Source organism: Electrophorus electricus, chromosome 1 (assembly GCF_041902795.1).
Source record: "Electrophorus electricus isolate QZ-2024a chromosome 1, ASM4190279v1, whole genome shotgun sequence".
Classification (NCBI taxonomy): domain Eukaryota; kingdom Metazoa; phylum Chordata; class Actinopteri; order Gymnotiformes; family Gymnotidae; genus Electrophorus; species Electrophorus electricus.
Genome location: NC_137497.1, coordinates 31,258,437 through 31,276,173, shown reverse-complemented (window position 1 = coordinate 31,276,173; position 17,737 = coordinate 31,258,437). Strand labels below are relative to the sequence as shown.

At 49.1% G+C, this 17,737-nt stretch overlaps 1 protein-coding gene across 2 annotated transcripts in view; it reads right to left on the bottom strand.

The window, feature by feature from the left end:
- The window catches only part of zfpm2a (zinc finger protein, FOG family member 2a), a 108,974-nt gene extending 91,441 nt beyond the window's left edge, over positions 1–17,533 (bottom strand). For both annotated transcript variants that reach the window (XM_027009469.3, XM_027009470.3), the window contains exon 1: positions 17,117–17,533. In XM_027009469.3, coding sequence (XP_026865270.3) covers positions 17,117–17,156 — 40 coding nt within the window. In that variant the 5' untranslated portion in view covers positions 17,157–17,533. The remainder of the gene's footprint in view (positions 1–17,116) is intronic.
- Between the last annotated feature and the right edge of the window lie 204 nt (positions 17,534–17,737).

The following is a 17,737-nucleotide window of genomic DNA, read 5'->3' as shown; positions in this document are numbered from 1 at the left end:
TTCTCCTCTCCTCACTATTTAACTAATTAGGATTCAGGTAACATAAGCAGATTTTTCACGCTATTGGTGTTTTTCTTAATTAAGAAACAAATGAATTCTCCCCAGCAAAATAGATGGAACAGCGGGATACGGTGCCAGGGGGCAGATGCCACTGGTCTTAATTAGAAGTCACTCTATTGTCTGAGCCTTTCAAATGGAGCTCCAATCTAAATGGATATCAAAAGAACTGCTGGAGTTGTGTGTGTGTGGGGGGGGGGGGGGAGGATACGACCATGTAAAATAATAAGAACATAAAGATAATGGAGGACAAAAGATTTGTCCAGGCATTCGGAGACTTCAACCTACGGGGGAGCGGGGGTTACTTACGCACACACACAGAGTTCATGGGTGGGGCTAGCGACTCTGATCCCCGGCAAAGGTTGTTTGTCGCCAAGCGGCTGCTCTGAAGAGAAGACATTCGTACTGTCGCCAAAAAAAGCGGGAAAAGTGTGGTGCAGTGAGTAGGAAGTGCGAGCCCCTTCCCCCCCCCCCCCCCCACACACACACACACACATCAGGTTACCAAAAGTTACAAAAAGAAACAAACTACAAACCACAAGGGGGGGGGGGGGGTGTCTCAGGGCGGAATTCTGTGCTAAGTGCAGCCATTTAGGTCAGCTGGATGTGTGCGCTTGCGTGTGTCTGGTGGCGATAACATCGCCGGCCCGTCTGCGTGCCCACTTGAGCTGCCAAGCCCACGGGTTCTTCTTCAGACAGCATGGCTCAGGAGCTCCCAGCGGAGTGGGCCAGGGGCGGGCCATCCGTGCCCAGGACCGCCCGCATCCGGGCCAAGCCGCCCGGTGCCCAGGGGCTGCGCCATCTATGCCCGCCTGGACGCAGCCCAGCGGCCCAGCGGCCCATTTCAAAGGGGGTGGGGGCGGTTTGGTGGATCAGGTATGCGGTGTGATATCCTTTTCTCTTTGTAACGCACCCTGTCAGAGACAGAGCCAGATGGACGGTTAAAATCGCACAGAGTCGCGCTTTTCATTCAAGCCTCGCTCTTGTAATTGATTTCGGAGTTTTTCCGGAGAAAAAAAAAAGTCCGAATGCCATTTGAATGCCGGATGCCATTTGAAATTCCGAACGTGGGGGAAAATTCTCCTCATTGCAGCTTTTGTTTCAAAAAGTCGGCTGTTAATTGAGGTTACGTTGCAACACCTCCCCCCCTCCAAACATACTGGCAGAAAATTTGAACAAACTATCTTATCAAGGACTAGGCCAGATAAGTCAAAGAGGATTTGAGCTTTGTACAGCTTTACTGCTTCACACTACAACTTCAATCAAATAAATTAGCCAGAAAAATGTTTCATCACAACACAAAACATGTAATTTCATCCATACTGCTGGCAGTGTGCTGTCAAAACATTTCCAAGAGAAGGGGGGGGGAACACACTGAACCATCATTCAAAATCTAACAGTTTCATGCAAAGCTATGCACATATGGTTGCCTAGGCCGTTAAGAGTGTCTTCCTCATTAAAACAGGCACGTTTTAAACACCTCTACTTATCCCGCCAAATTACCATAATCCTCCCTCCGTTCACCCCTGAGCTCTCGCTCATCTGCACTGCCGTTTGTTTATTCCCGTCTGCCCGGGAGATTAGGAGGGGAGATTACCTAGCAGCGAAACACGAGACGCCATCAAAGACGGCTGGGATAATGTCGCCGTCTCCGCGGCCCCCCTCGTGGTCCCCTCTGCCTGCGACTCACCGCGCACTCGGCGGAGCGCGGGAACAATGGCGGCAGAGGTGCTCCGCAACGCGTGACAGCGGGACGCGCTCGTCCTCCGGGACGGGCCGCGTGTCAACGCTCGGGCGGGACACGGCTCCGCGCTACGTCCCGACAACCCCCCTCCCCCGCACGCCAAACAGCACCCGCACCCCAACGTGGCTGCTAGACTTCTTCTGCCAATTTGGAATATTGTTATTATTCGAATCACTCGGTGGGTTTACGTATTGAGAACCGCTGTAAGGGAGGGTGGTTTGCCCTTCTATAATCAGTGACTGACTTATGGTTTCAACTGCAAGTAGATAAAAATGTGACTAACTTTTAAAAAACAGTGCTGGCAAATGTTCCATGCATAATCGAAAGATTTAACTACATATACTACATAAAAACGCTGATACCAAAAGCAACAAATAACGAAATAACTAATCCTTCAGAGATCCTTCTTAAATCTGTCACACTAACTCCCCCCCCCCCCCCTCACAATCTATGCACAGAAATGCAAAAATAGAAAGGACATTCAGCTTCAAATATCCAATCTGAATGATCAAAAACTTAGACAATGTCGCCTTATGCAGCGCTTTTCTGTTGCTGCCTAATTATTTGTCAATTTATTTATTTATCAGGGCAATACACATTGATCAGCGTTAAGTAAATGTGCCAGCCTTCATCCTTGGGATCCTTCATGGTAGCCTAGCAGTGAGCGACAGAACGCTGCGTGTATCTGATCTGATCACCCATGGGGGGGGGGTCAAGAGTCGACGAGGTCGCAGGTGTCTGGGAGAGAGAGAGAGGGCAGCACACCTCTCTCACGCCGGCCGGAATTTACACAAAAAGAAAAAAAGAAGAAAAAAAAACCAACCGCCTGCACCCTGGATCCAGGAAAACTGTGTCACCCTGGGTCTTGGAAAACTGAGAAAGCCGCTTTAGCCCCTCTTGCAAGGACTCGGCAGTTCTCCTGGTGAAGGCGCGGCGGGTCGGGGGGGGGGGGAATTGGAGGAAAGACAGATGGAGCAAAAAAGGAACAACAGAAAGAAAAGAGAAAGAAAAGGCAGAAGGGGTGAGACGGGGACACTAGAGCAACTAAAATAAAAGCGAGATTTCAAACCTTTTTAACAATTCTACATTATAGCTCGTCACGCTGTAATGGGATCTACAGGTTGCCCCCGACAACCTTGGTCGAAAAAACCAAGAGTCATTGGATTGGAATCTGCCGGTGAGCCCAAAGGTCGCAAGCTGGGCCTGACCAGTTCACACCATCTGTGGCTCAGGGCACAAACGCTTGAGTCCTCCGAAGTGCATGAAGATGGACATCAGCTTCCTGCGTTACTTCCATTGAAGCATTCAGACCGTCAGTCCGGGTCAGACCAACTCTATCTTGCGGGTAGAACTGATGAGCTCCAGGTGTGTGAGACGACGGCCTCAGGCTGCATTCACACACTACCACAGGTGTTGGCTTCAGCTCTACCGAGTGCCGGAGCTCAGCTACACACGCGCTTACTGGCCGGACGGAACCGCCACGCCAGTCTTCCCCTACCGGACGGACCCCCTTCCCCCGTACGACAGCCGCGCTCAGGAGCTTTCCGCACAGAATCCTGCTCGGCTCGTGAGGGCGAGGGACGTCTGGTGGACGTGTGAGGACTGAGCCAGCTGACCAGCGTCTGAGGAGACCGGGTCTTCAGACTGGGACGTGCACTTCGGACACCACCATAAAAATAAAAACAACAAACACCAACTCCTCTCAGTTCCTGTCAGTGATGTATTGTATTGTACACTATGTCATGATATATATGATGCGTGTAATATATTGTATGTTAACTGCTCTTGCAAAGGCCTACTGGCCTTTGCAGTATTGATACTCTATTGGTTGCAATATGCAAATGATTCCTCAAACAAGACTTTTTTTTCCCCTAACTGTGGCACTGTGGCTTCGGATGCCGAGGTCGACAGTTCTCTGGATGTTTTGATGAATAAAGGCAGTCTGGTGATCCAACGATAACAAACATTTATCTCAAAAATAACGCAGGCCAGTCTTCAACACAGTCCCATTTAAAGGTTCGCAGACGTGTTTTATAAATGACGTTTTGTTTAGATTTTTAAAAAATATGTTGCCAGGCATAAGCACTGCGGCAGTGCGCAGCAGTGTAACTGCACCAGGACGTGCTGTCAGTAGCAGGCAGGCCTAGTTGCTACCGCACACGCAGAAAAAGTCCCACTCGTGTTTTTATTTAGCAGTCGGGAAAATCGGCAACCCACCGCAAACGCTTTGAGGTCGTTACATGGCAAATAAACCCGAGGGCCTTTTTGCTCCGTGCCATTCCTGACATCTCCTCCGACAGTCCGGGGATGCCATAAGCACGATGCAGACTCTTCCCGGCCGCTCCGAGCCGTGCCGTATGCCAGCGAGAGTGGAATACGGCAAACACGAACGGAAATTCTGCGCTCAGTACACCGTCCCAGGAGCACGCGTGCTGATACCTCGTCGAAGGCCCATGGCATGGACGGAAGCCACACCACAGTCGCCCTTCCCTAAATAAGAGATTTTTTGCATCCGGAGTCACAAAGCTCAAGGTCAAAGAGACATAGCTGTGCCAACATCATATATCTGAAATAAAAAACTCTACATAGATGGAAACCTCGTGTTCTCTCCTCTAAAAATAAAGATCATATTCTGTGGTACTCATGTCATTGACATGTCATGCCAATTCTTTTAATTGCACATAAACACAAAGTCTCACACACGAAAAAGTCTCTCACTCAGAAACTCTCTCTCACTTTTTTTTTTTTGCAGTTGCATGAATAGGTTAATCATTACTTGCAAAATCTGAAAAGAATCTGGAATCTATGACCGTAATCTACACCTGTAATCTATGTCTGGAACAAACTATACAGGGAGACAGTAAGATAACTGCTGCATCACCTTTTGATGTAAAAACTTCACAAAAATGTGACAAATATAAAAGCAGGCAGACATTAGAAAAATAAATAAAAATATGACCGTCAATAAAATCCCAGTGGAATCTGATATTAGTGAGCAGGCCAATCCTGTAAGGACTAGATAGCTTTGTTATCCATCGTTATCATCCTACAGTCTTAGTTTCATATGGAGTACTATGGACATAGATTCCATACTGTAAACACACACAAATCAATGATTGGGGGACCCTGCAGCTCAAAACAGGTTAGCTGAGAACAGAGAAATGCACCCAAAACACAGAGCTAGGATCATGTTCTCAGATGGGTTTCTCAGACGGGAACCTTACGGAAGTTTGCGTCAGTCTAATCGCGTATACTGTGCAAGACATGCCTGTTTGGCTTATTAGTACCAAACATCCCACATTTGTGCGCGCGCGCGCACACACACACACACACACACACACACACACACACACAGAGAGAGACAGCATTTTAAAGGTCTCTGGACCTGTGCACTATTATTGATAAGAAACAGAAGCTGGTCAATATACATCATCTAGCTGAAAGGATTACATTCTTATCTGAAATGATATTCAGTAAAGTATGACCACAGAAACGCTACTGGAGTGTTCGTTTGGATCTGGTCTTGTTCTTATTTTTAAAGGGGGAGTGGACACTTTATTGGAATTAAGATCCGTGTCAAGATTAGCCGGAGAAACAGAGTGTGATTCTCCTTTAAGCCTCTCCTCCGCCGAAGTTCCTCGCGCGTTTGATGCGGTTTTCCTCCGGCAAGCGACCGATACAGGAAGTTCCTCACGTGACGCATTCGGTAACGGTACTGTGTCTGCGGCTTAAACGTGTCGCACTAAAAAAACAAAATACCCCCCCCACACACACACACACAGGACAGTTCTCCTCGCTGCTGCTACTTCAATCGACATTTTGGAAAGAACTGTGCTAAAGCCGAGCGATCTCCAAGTGTCACGCTGATAAGTGAGCGGGGCGGGGGTGTTTTTTGTTTGTTTGTTTCCTGCCCTCAGCACTTTATTATAAAACATATTCAACATCAACAATAACTTAAACAACAACAACAACAATAATAATAGGCAATAAATTACTTTGATCGTGGGGTTAGATGGCTGGTGCAAACTTGTGTGTGGCTAGTGTTTCCCCCACTCTTCCCTAGAGTAAAGACCACCATATTATAACCCGCTGTTCTAATGTTATCGAGTACGGCCCATATCACTCGCTCATTTGCGACGCTTAATTAAGAGCCTCTCCTCCCCTCCGGTATGCCCACCAATTACAAAAAGATCATTTGCATACTCCACGCAGGCAGTTGGTGGGAGGGACCTCGGACAAAGAATCTGCATTCATCACCTGCCTCCGCCTCCCGCTGGTCAGCTACTCAGCGAAAACAGTTTGCTGTTAATGCCGCCGACGTGAATCCACCACTCTGCACACGTGCACCATCATTAATCACAAACCACTTGAATCAATATGAAAAATACTGGAATACTTTGATCTGATGATTAATTACAAGGTCAAGTGTTGAAAGCATCTACTTGGCAGGTCTCTTATAATGCAACCTGGACAGCTATAACTAATAACAGCGGTGTAGCATGTATAGTAGGGCCACATCAGGCCTCCTCCTCCTGAGACGGTTCAGAAGCAGAGCTGGACGTGTGTGTGAACAGCTTCCCGGGAACTCTGGCACCTGATGAAGGGCACAGTCACACACACCCACAAGCCATGGTCAACGCACCTGGAATCAGCTTGGCACTAAGGAGAGGGGTGTGTGCTAAAACAAACACACACACACACACACACACACACACATGCGCGCGCGCACAAACACAGACCCGCACACACACACCCACGGCCGGCGTTTCTAATTGGCTAATGTATGCAGGAGCCTCTCCAGGTTGGAGGGGTATCAAAAAGCAATCAACGCTCCATGCTTGATGAGGCCGGCGCCGCAACTCGGCCAGGCCATGAGGAGGCGATGCTCTGGCACGGTGGAGGACCGCTCGTCTCCAAGCGCCGCCCCCCCCCACCCGCCCCTCTCGCATATCCACCGCCCCCGCCCCATGCCCCGGCCCTGCCGAAATACCATGCTGTCGCAAGACATTGTGCTCACATAAGGAATCCAGGAAAAAGAGAGAGAGAGAGAGAGAGAATGAGTGCGGGTTCATCATTCCCATCACAGTCGGAGCGGGAGAGACCCATTTGTGCACTCGTGCATGCGGCCGCTGGAAGCCAGTGGCCTTAGCGTTGACTCGGAGGGGTGGGGGCGGGGTGAACGGATACCGCGGGAGCCCCGGGAATGATGTCTGTGCTGTGAAAGGAAGGTTCAAACAATGGAAAGAATAATTATCCTGAGAGGTTTTAGTGCAGTCCTGCCATGTGCGCTGGGATCGGACAGGACTGAGGGCATCTCCAGCCTGAAAGCAGCGCTTCTGTTTTGACTTTAGTAAAGAAAACCCATTATTGGGACCTCAATTTCAATTTTTCCATGACTGAAAAAACATAATAAGGGATTTCTTTGGGGGGGTGGGGGGTGGATAATTCTTCAGGTTGCATGTGTGTGTGTGTGTGTGTGTGTGTGTGTGTGTGTGTATGTGCGCATGCGTGTACATGTGTTTTACTGTGTTTGTATAACTGTGTGTATATGTCTTCAGGATTCCATAAAATCTCATTTCATGCACAAAGCTGCCTGCTTCAGTTATACAAGGTACAGATAGGCAGGTAAAGTGGCTAAGCTGAAGGAGTGCGTGTGTGTGTGTGTGTGTGTGTGTGTGTGTGCGCACATGCATGCGTATACGTGGGTGTGCACGCATTTATTTGCATGTGCTTCCATATGCATGTGTGTGTGTGTGTGTGTGTGTGTGTTGTGGTATAAAATCACCGGTCAAAAGCTAAAACACACAGAAGCTCCTGCACCTCAGAAGAGGTCCTGAGGGGTTGTGTGTGTGTGTGTGTGTGTGCCTGTATGTATGTACATAAAGTACGTTAATACAGTGTGAAGAAGTCCACACGCATACAGGAGGAACACAGCGAGTCTATACAGAGCACACTGGACCCTCATCACTCCTGATTCCCCCCATCGCATCTCTCTCTCGTATCAATCTCTTTCTCTATGTCCCAACCCTTCTTTCTCTCTCTCTCACACAGACAGAGAGAGAGAGGGGGGGGGGGGACACTGGGATCAGAGCTCCACTTAGACCCAGAGCAGGAGGATTTCACAGATGGCCACAGCCAGACTTCAGCCTTTGCCGAGAGGAGAGTGAGAAGCGCAGGCCTGATTTCACACCGGAGCACGTGTAGATGCGCGCGTGTGTGTGTGTGTGTGTGCGTTCATGCCTTCCTGCAAAAAGCAGACCTATAATCCACCGCCTGTGACAGGCCTGGAGCGATCCAACCTCCCAGCCTCCGCCCAAACCCCGGGTGGAGCCACACATGAGCAACGCCTTGCCGCTCATGCCCACCTCTGGGCCACAACCCCCGTGACCGACCCCCTCCCCCCCCCCCAATCACATTGCCCTACATCTAGCCATGAGACGACACTTGGGCTAACGCGACCCTCCGACCGGAAAACTGCACGGACACTAAACCCGACGGAAGCATCTGCAAGTGTCAAAAAAAAAAAATAAATAAATTTTAAAAAGTAGAAAGATGACTTGCCATCAGAAAGGAAAAGATCCTGAAATCTACAAACAGGGGGACGAGTTCTAAAGAAATCGCCGCAATGAAAAGAGGGGGTTCGACTAAGGGAGCGGTGGCACGTCGGACGTAGCGGGACGGCCGCGGCCGGAACGCCTGGGAGACGGTCCCGCAGTTTCCAGACTATCGACCGGGATCTGTCCGCAAGATGGCTCATTGTTGCCGTCAGAGGCAGTCACCAGGACCTCCGCGCGAGGAGCAGCTGAGGTCCTGCTTGCTGGAGACAAACGGTCTCCGTCAGACGTCTCGTGCACAGCTCGGGCAGGACCGCCTCCCTTTGGCCCACTATGTCCGAGGGGTAAAAGGAAACGATCCTTTAACAATAAAGGCCCGACTCCCTCAGTGGAGAAGAGGCGAACGCTGTCAGGCTTAAAGATAAGGGCGTGGTTTTGGATCCAAAGGTGGTAAACACTAGCCAACGTGCCCGTTTAACCCAACGGCGGCACCGCTTGGAGAAAAAGAGGGACTTTTATGCTGACAGTTTGTGAGGCAATTTTCTACTGAACTCGCCACTCAAACCTACTTGAGGCAAAGCAGAGCAACAAACTCACCCCCCCCCCCCCCAATGTCCAAGGCATATATCCTAATGTACATCCTGCTTAGTAGGTGCATGCTAACAGTTCAGGGTAAAGTGACCAGTATATTAGTGCGACACATAGTAACACTAATATTAGTGCTTGTTCAGGAAAGCCTGTGATGACTAATAAAACACAGCACTGCATAACAATGTAATGGAACATGTGCTCCAGCCCGCGCCATGACCCGTTTTCCAAAGCCAGTTTCCTGAAAGCGCACAAAAGGTGGAGCAGCTGAGAGGGGAAAATACGGAGAGAGAGGAAGGGAGCGAGCGAGAGAGAGAGAGAGAGAGAGAGAGAGGGGAAGACAGACATCTGTGACCTTCACGTCCTTTGTATTTGCTTAGTTTCCTCTGCACTTCAATCTGAGAGCGTGGAATCATCGGATCCCAAACGAACTGTCAAATGTGGGTGATGGAGGCAGAACTAGGCATCAATCAATCAGGCCCCCACCCACACACCCCCTTTTTTTTTTTTTTTTATCACCCGGGTTTTTCTGCTGTTCCTCTTATCGTCTGACCCAGTCATCCTCTTGATCTTAAAGCTTACGGTGAACCGGGCGATGGTGGACACCTGGGCCAGAAGCTGAGAGCACCACACAAACAAATAAGCACTCTTTCCTTCTTTCTGTTCAAAACAGCATTAGGAGACTTCTGTTTTTTGAAACTGGAATCATTCAAAAAAAATAATAATTTTTTAAATCCTTCGAAAAATCATCTCATCACGGCCGAAGATCTTTGCGAACTAGCTGCCAGCAACAATGGGAATTATAATGGTCAAGCATGGACGCCATTTCGGCTCATATCGGCCGGGGTACAGTACACACGTACAGTAGACTACACACATATACACAGCCAATCATAGTCACTGTCATTGCTTGCTGTATAATCACCCCCTGCTCCCTTCCTTAAGGACTGAGGTCAGGAACGTCCCGTCGACTCACCCGAGTCCTGACGCTCCCGGAGCCGACGTTCGGGAACAAGCGAGCGGCGCTAATGCCCCGGGAAAGCGAGACGTCTTGGCAATCAGCTTACTCTCGGTGAGGGTCAACACTGCTCCACAGTAATAAACTAACACTTTACTATGAGCTATTAAAGACACTTGATATGCAGTGAAAAAAATTAGGTGTGGGGGTGGGGGGAAATTCAAAATAAAGGCAGAAATCATCTTCGCTGAAACGCAGAGCAGGCTGCATTTGAATATAACTCAACTCTTGAGAATCACCGCTGAGTTTAAAACCAGTAGCTACTGATGAACCGTAGAATTCACCCTTACAAAGGACACAGTCCCTCGACTGTCATTAAGCACGTGTGTGTGTGTGTGTGTGTGGGGGGGGGGGGGGGTATGGTATGAGAGGGGCAGCGTGTGGGCCCGACGTCTGTATCCTTTACACGCTGAGATTGCAACGACAGAAACTGCTCCGGCACGGAGAGAGCGTTCCTGCAGGCCGGGCGGCTAACCAAACACACTTAATTGAGCCGTATCCGCGCAGCGGCGGCGTGCGCAAAGGTGAAAAGGAGTGCAGGAGTGAAATGAATGAATTCGTAATGCAGACGCTGCCTCCCCTCCACCCGCCTCCTTCCACCTCCACCCCACTCCCCACTACCTCCGGCCTGATGCCCCTTTCAGCTGGAGCCAGACTCGGAATGTTAAATGAGGCAATTGTGTCCCCGAGGCAGAAGTGTGAATGTGTGTGTGTGTGTGCATGCATATGTGTCCGTGTGTATGTGTCCACGTGTGTGTGGGGGCGGCGGGGGGGCGGGGGTGTTGGGATTGGGGAGAAAACAAGAAACGCAAGTGTGTGTGTGCGCTCCTTACTCCTGGGACTGGTCTGAGGTTATGAGGATTATGAGTGCAATGGGTATACCAGTATACTTGGCTTTCTTTGGGAGAGAGAGAGAGAGAGAGAAACAGCAGATAGGAAAGACGTAGGAGGGAAGAATCTTCAATGATTACAGTGTCATGTGATATTTATGATATATGTGACTCTGTTTGGGAATATTAAGTGATCTCTACCCATATTTGGAAAATGAAACTTTATTAAGCTTATACTAAACTGTCAGAAGAATGAAAACACGCCGTAAGGAAAACAAGACACTCCATGAACCTCGAGAGGTTTTACATCACACTGTCCGTAAGGAGGAACTGAGATTGATTTATCTCAGAATTACTATTCATCACTGATGTATTCAGTTCAGTCAGTTCATTCTGACGCACTGTAGGTGCATCACAGCAGTAATGTGTACGTGTAGTTTACCTAAATTGCACTGTGTGTAAAACACACCCACTGACACAACACGCACGCGCGCACGCACCCACACACACGCGCGTGCACTCTCTGAGGTGGCAGGCTGATAATCAGGGCTTTGTTTGGGCTTTAAAAGGACGTACTTGAGTCGCAGGACATCTCCAGGGCCCTCCAGTAAGAGCGTCAGAACATCAATATTTAAATCTCACATCTCTGTTCTGATTAGAATGCTGAACCGCCCCTCCCCCTACCGTTAAACAGCAGCGAGGGGGAGGCGAGTGGCTAGCGAGACAAAAAAAGCCCAATCGATGATCTTAGAGTCTAAGCTAGATTCCTAAGCAGTTTGTCACTCTCCGGCACAAGATACGATAAACTTCCTTTGACCTCCGAGATGAAGTTGCCATGGCGATCAGGGGAGTCCACTTTCTCTATTGATATTTTGCTGATGTTACAACCAGGCGAACGAGATGGCGGGGATGATAGCGCTGATTAATTAATACCGATATTGATCCGCGCGGGCACGAGACAGGGCTGTTAACTGGCCGGCTGAAAGTCGATTGGTGCCCGCGGCCGAGTACGCACCGGCGATATCGCGGACGCGAGCGGCTCGGCGACAAGCGGGCATTTGTTGAGCGCGGGTTCGCCGCTCGATCTTGACGGGGTCCTCCGAGACAGAGACGGAGCGCGTCCTTCTGCTTCCCGACAGGGCAGAAGAGAGCCAGGACCCGGCCGGGGTCGCCTGGACGCCTCCGCGTTCCATGCTGCCGACAAGGGCTGTTCGATGGCCAGTTCCCTGTCGTCGAGCAGGGGTCAGGGGTCACTCCCGGTGCATGGTGCCTTGTGGGAATCTTGGCAGCAGAATTCAGAAGGAAACAGGAAACAGGGGATGGAAGTGACCTCCACCTGCGGACGCCGGCATGACATGCTGTTTTCCAGGACCGACAGGGAGAGAAACACATGCCACGTGCGTCTTTCACACAGCGGTATAGACTCCCGACCCCCGCACACAAACGTCTACGTCTCCGTTACAGGAAGCCGCCATCTGCTCGCGCTGCGCACCCCGGCCCCTCTGACACTGCAGCAGAGTCGGTGAAAGCCTCTCCCGTGAGATAAATGGTTCCTGATCGCTTCCCTGTCTCTTCCGGACGTACCCCTACTGCCGAGCGGGCAACTGACGATAACAAAAACAACAATAACAAATAATCTCAAACGAATAGCTGGTGCGATAAAAAAAAAAAAGAAAAAAAAAAAGAAAGATAAATAAAAAGAAAGACCCAAAACAAATTGTCTGTATATTGCTCCGGGCGGAATTTGCATATGCCCATTTGCATAGCATAATATGGCGGCTTCGAGCAGATACTCTCGGAGGCAAGCGCCGCTTCCTGAGCAGAGGAGAGGCGAAATAAAGGGCCAAGCTGTTAGCTGCCAGCAGATGTCCGCAGAAAGCTGGCACGTGGCGGGCGCTTTGGCCGCGCCGGGGAGGGACGACGGCGGCGAGCACGGAGGCAGGAGGAGCACTCGAGCGCGAGAGGACCCAGCCGGCCACGGCGGGAGGGAGGGACTTCAGACCGAGTCAGAGACGCGACAGAGCGGCTTCGGGTCCGGCGTTACGGCCAAACGTGTAGGCGAAGCTGAGGGGGGTGAACTACAGTTACCACAATGCACTACAGTTCCACCCCTCCATGTTCCAAAAATGACGAATAAGCGTCAGTAAAAAATATAGGCCAAGCCACTAAAAAAAAAAGAAAAAAAAAAGAATGACGCTTCAAACGTCACATGCCGCTGCAGTTTTGAAAAAATAAAGACACACACATGCCCACACACGCCACCCCTTACTGTTGCTAAACTAAGCACTTTCCCGTCCGTACGCTTGTACAGGAATCTATAACTCTTTTCCTCTGCAGTACCAACATTCACATCCATTAGCGCGCGCGCACGCGCGCGCGCGCACACACACACACACACACACACACACACACGTTGGCAGCCAAGTCAGCAAACACTCTCACAGCACCACACCATTATAAGCTGCGATAAATCCCGCCCAGAGATCTGAGTGTCAGCTGATAGGCCCGAGCTTTGAAGTGACATCATCGGCTAACGCATCGCAACGCAAAAAGGCTGCACGGGTGCGCATCGGCGAGAAGCTATGATGTCAGAATGACAACCTGTGACATGTGCCGTTACCGCGAAGGCAGGAGCTCGGTCAGAGCTCTCCATCTTGCCAGTCCCACCTCAGCGTGCGAGGCGGATGTCTTTGGTAAGCCTCGAGGCTCCCGGTTTACCCTGCACGTCTGACTAAACCCCGATACGACACATTTAACACCTGCCTTCCTGTTCATTCCACGTTTACTCAAGGTGCTCCCTCACCGCACCTGTTCGCACCTGATCATCCGACGAACCGATCCATTCCCTGGCTCCGCAATTAAGACGATGGATCAAAAAGTTCTTTGCAACAACTCCACTAAAGGACGCGGATGAGGAATTTGGCCATATAGCAGAAACACCTTCACATACATTCACCAACATACATGCATTCCACTGCGTCCCTCTGTAATGACGGTGAATCGCTTGTCCAATCACTAAAGCGCAACAGGCCTGACGTGGCACACGGATGCAGCATCAGACCAAGAAGCGCCGCGCACACACGTACAGCCGAACGCCGCTACACAACAGAACGCGCAGCCCCTATAACTGGTCCATTTCCCTCCCTGTCTGTGGAGAAACAGAGAGGCACCCTCCTTAAGTCGGCCAGCCCTCTCCACAGCCCCTATCCCCAATGTTTTGGGGGGTGGGGGTGGGGGGGTCAATTTTACAGACAAATTCCACCAAAGGCCATGGTTTCATTTTAACTCCCTGCATGTCCGCCCTGCCAATTAGAGCAGCAGAGTACATCCAGTGTGAACGCACCAGAGAACCTGAACAAACGCTTTGTTTGGGAGGTGGGGTGGAGAGGAAGAGAGAGATAGGAGTTCACACCTCACACATCAGCCACGGCCGATTGCGAATCCGTCCGGCATCGGCTATATTCTCGACACTTTCCATCATAAATTTGACTGCCTCGACGCGGCTAACAATCCGGGCGATTTATTGGCACACGGGCGAGCACGGCGACACGGGCCAAGACCACAACAGCAGGCCTCTGGCGCAGAGATACAGGCCCGATAACGCTGAACTGAGACTGCATACACTCCCATAGCAAACACCTCCGCTCCTATCAGCTCACCCCATCCAAATCTTATTACAATACACAATAATAGTCAAGAAATAAAATTGGGGGGATCGGGGGATGTGTGGGTTCTTTGTCTGTGGCGGGGGGTGGCACAGAAAACACCAACCTCCGAATATATAGATTTATTTTAAAAAGATAGCGAGTGAAGAAATCAGATGTAACATTTGCCCACCAAAAAACAAGGGAGAAAAATACATAATTTATCAAGGTATTATCGGGATATCCAGGCAGGCCAATCAAGGAGCGGAGAGGGACCCTTTTTTGCCTTATCATCCAAAGGGGTGGAAACGGAGAAGGGAATTATCAGGCTGCTGCAGATTGCCGAGCTGGAATTTTAATGGTAATAATCGGGCCCTCTGATGGTATATCGCTCCGTCCTATCTTTCCCATTATCGGCCGCTATCTCCCCAGTCATCGGAGCAAATTAATGGCGCTCTTTCACCATCTCCTTTTTATCAGGGCTCCGAGAGCGCCCGAGGGGAAAGAAAAGGCAAAATATTAAAATACTGCATAAATCACAATTTTAGATAACCGGGGGCCCGACGTGTGCCGGTGGACGGGTGGGGTGGGGGTTTAGGTTGTGGGGGTTGGGCGTCAGACTGCCCGCCCCCCCTTCTCGTCCTTCAGAATGACTCTGACTCGCTGGTTTTGATCCCCCCCCAGAAGCCAATGGTTCAACCCGATGGCAGCACAGCACAGTGTGACCTTTCCTCTTTCAAAGTGGTGCGCTGCAACAACGTCTGCGTTTTTGCGCTTTTGATTCGGGCCTGCACGACAGGTGCTTGGGGACGGACCTCGTGATTGGCTCGCCTGCCCGCCACTCCTAGCGGTGTTCCCCTGCAGTCCAGCACCTATTCAAAATATTTTATACCATCTCGTCATGCATGTTCTGATGCTTGTATGTTACAGGGCCAACAGCACAACCAGTGTTCGCTGCATTCCATCAAACACACCTTACTCGCTGAACTCTCTGGCCCACGGTTCGATCAGTAACCATTGTTACTGCACACTTGGCAGCCTCCAGTCTTTACACCACTGACCAAAACTGAGCAAAGCTTCTTATACAGCCAATTGGGTTAATGGACATCTACCAGCCTCGATCCGTTTTTACATTTCAGTTTCCTATACCATTTGTGGAATAAAATAACAATTAAATGCTAATAGAAATGTTCATGTGAAAAATCCACCTTCTCATTTGTAAAAAAAAAAAGTTAAATGAATTTAACTGGACATAGATTATAAAAAATAAATAAACAAAACCTTTTTGACTGTAAACAGCTTGAAGAAAACCTGGACTGTAAACACACACACACACACACAAAAAAAAACACTGGTACAAATGGGCATAAACACAAACAGACAATATTGATTTGAGAAAAAAGGAAATGAGTTTAAGACATACTATCCCCTCAATCCGACTGAGGAGAATACAGAGTCAAGTAGTCCAGGGGGAGAATTTAACCTGTCTCTCTAAACAATTAATAACAGTACAGACACAGTATATACACACACACACAGCTACTTTAAGGCCTTGCCTCCTGAATATCAAACATTCCATTCAGTAGTGTATAAATCACACGAAATGCACCAACGACATTTTGCTGTCTTCAAACTGTTCTTCTTCTTTAATACATCTACATCACATCATATGACAGATTCTGAAACCAGACAAAACATCCTGAAACCAAAACATCCTTTGCCAAATATTAAACAAGGACCCTAATCCACCTTTGTTCTGTTTATGTATTTTCATAAAATATAATAATAGAAATCACAATGTTTACTGTTATACTGATCATTTATATTTATTTTTATACATATTTTGTGCCACAAAAGCAATCAGAAAAACTCAGAAAAGGTAAATATTTCTGCTTCAAGCAATTATAGGAAAATAAGTTCACACACACACACACACACACACACACACAGATATTTAAAAAGGAATGCAGTTAACTTCCTGATATAATAATAAACCCTGTAACAAGGACAATCACCATTATTGTTATTATTATTGCCATCATCATCATTATGGTTAAAATAAGTTATTATATTGTTTACCAAAATGATATATGCCCAAACCTTAAGATTTAAAATGTGTGTGTGTGCATTCATATAAAGCAACATATCTTGAGTATCCCAGATGATATGATGGCATGCTCCTTAAATGTACACGTACACACACTCCCTTTTTTCCCCTGTCGAAATGACGACTCTGGCGCTTCAAAGCATGTTAAGATGAAGATCTGCTCAACGTGGCCCTGTGGCGTACAGCACCATAGTCTGACCGAATACCTTCGATGGAAACCGTGATGACATTTCTCCAGGAACAGCAAAAGGAAACGCAACGATTTGTTTTTCACGGTAAGCCTAAAAGAGTGACGAAACGCCACAAAACTAACCCCAAAGTCACACACATATACCACAGCTTCCTCCACAGAACATGGCATGCATACACACACACACACACACACACACACACACACACACACACACACACACACACACACACACGCGAATAAACCCCCACAACAGCCCCGCACCTGCCGCCTAGCCAGATTTCAACCATGCTTTACAACTTGTGGGCCGTTATCATCAACTTTTCTCCCCCGAAGACGCTGGCCTCGCTTGAAACCCACTCGAATAAACGAAGTGAAACTTACGTTTGATTTGCCGGGGGTTGCTCTGCTTTCGTCGGGACATGCCTGTTGTAAAGTGGCCAGTGGATCCAGGTATGACACGGACAGAGCGATAGGTTATGCTTCATCCAAGACACCAAAGGGTCGATGATGAAACCGAGAGGGACGGCAGCGATGGCTTTCTGCTCAACTGTTATTCACGCCGCCTATCGCTCCGATTCTCCTGTCCTCTCTCTCTCTCTCTCTCTGTTCTCTGGCACGCTGCTCCCTCCCTCCCTCCCTCTCTCTCTCTCTCTCTCTCTCTCTCTCTCTCCGTCTCTCTCGCTCTCTCTCTCTTCGTCTCGCTGTTCTCCGAGGCGAGGCTTGCACAGTGCGGCGATCCGCTAGGACTGACTGGAGAGGTGAAGGCGTGTGTCGGTTTTGTTTGAAGATAAGGTTTGTGCCTGCCCGGGTCCCGTAGGCGCTACTGCTCAACTTTACCACCGAGTTCCGCCGCTCCGGTGCATCCAAGCGGAATAAATGATCATCCACGTGTTGTTTGCTCTAATGCATCACGCACGTCGACGCAACAAATTTTCTTTTATGTTTTCTAGATTGCTTTGATAGGTTGGTATCATGGTTAAACGATTTTACCGCGATCAAACC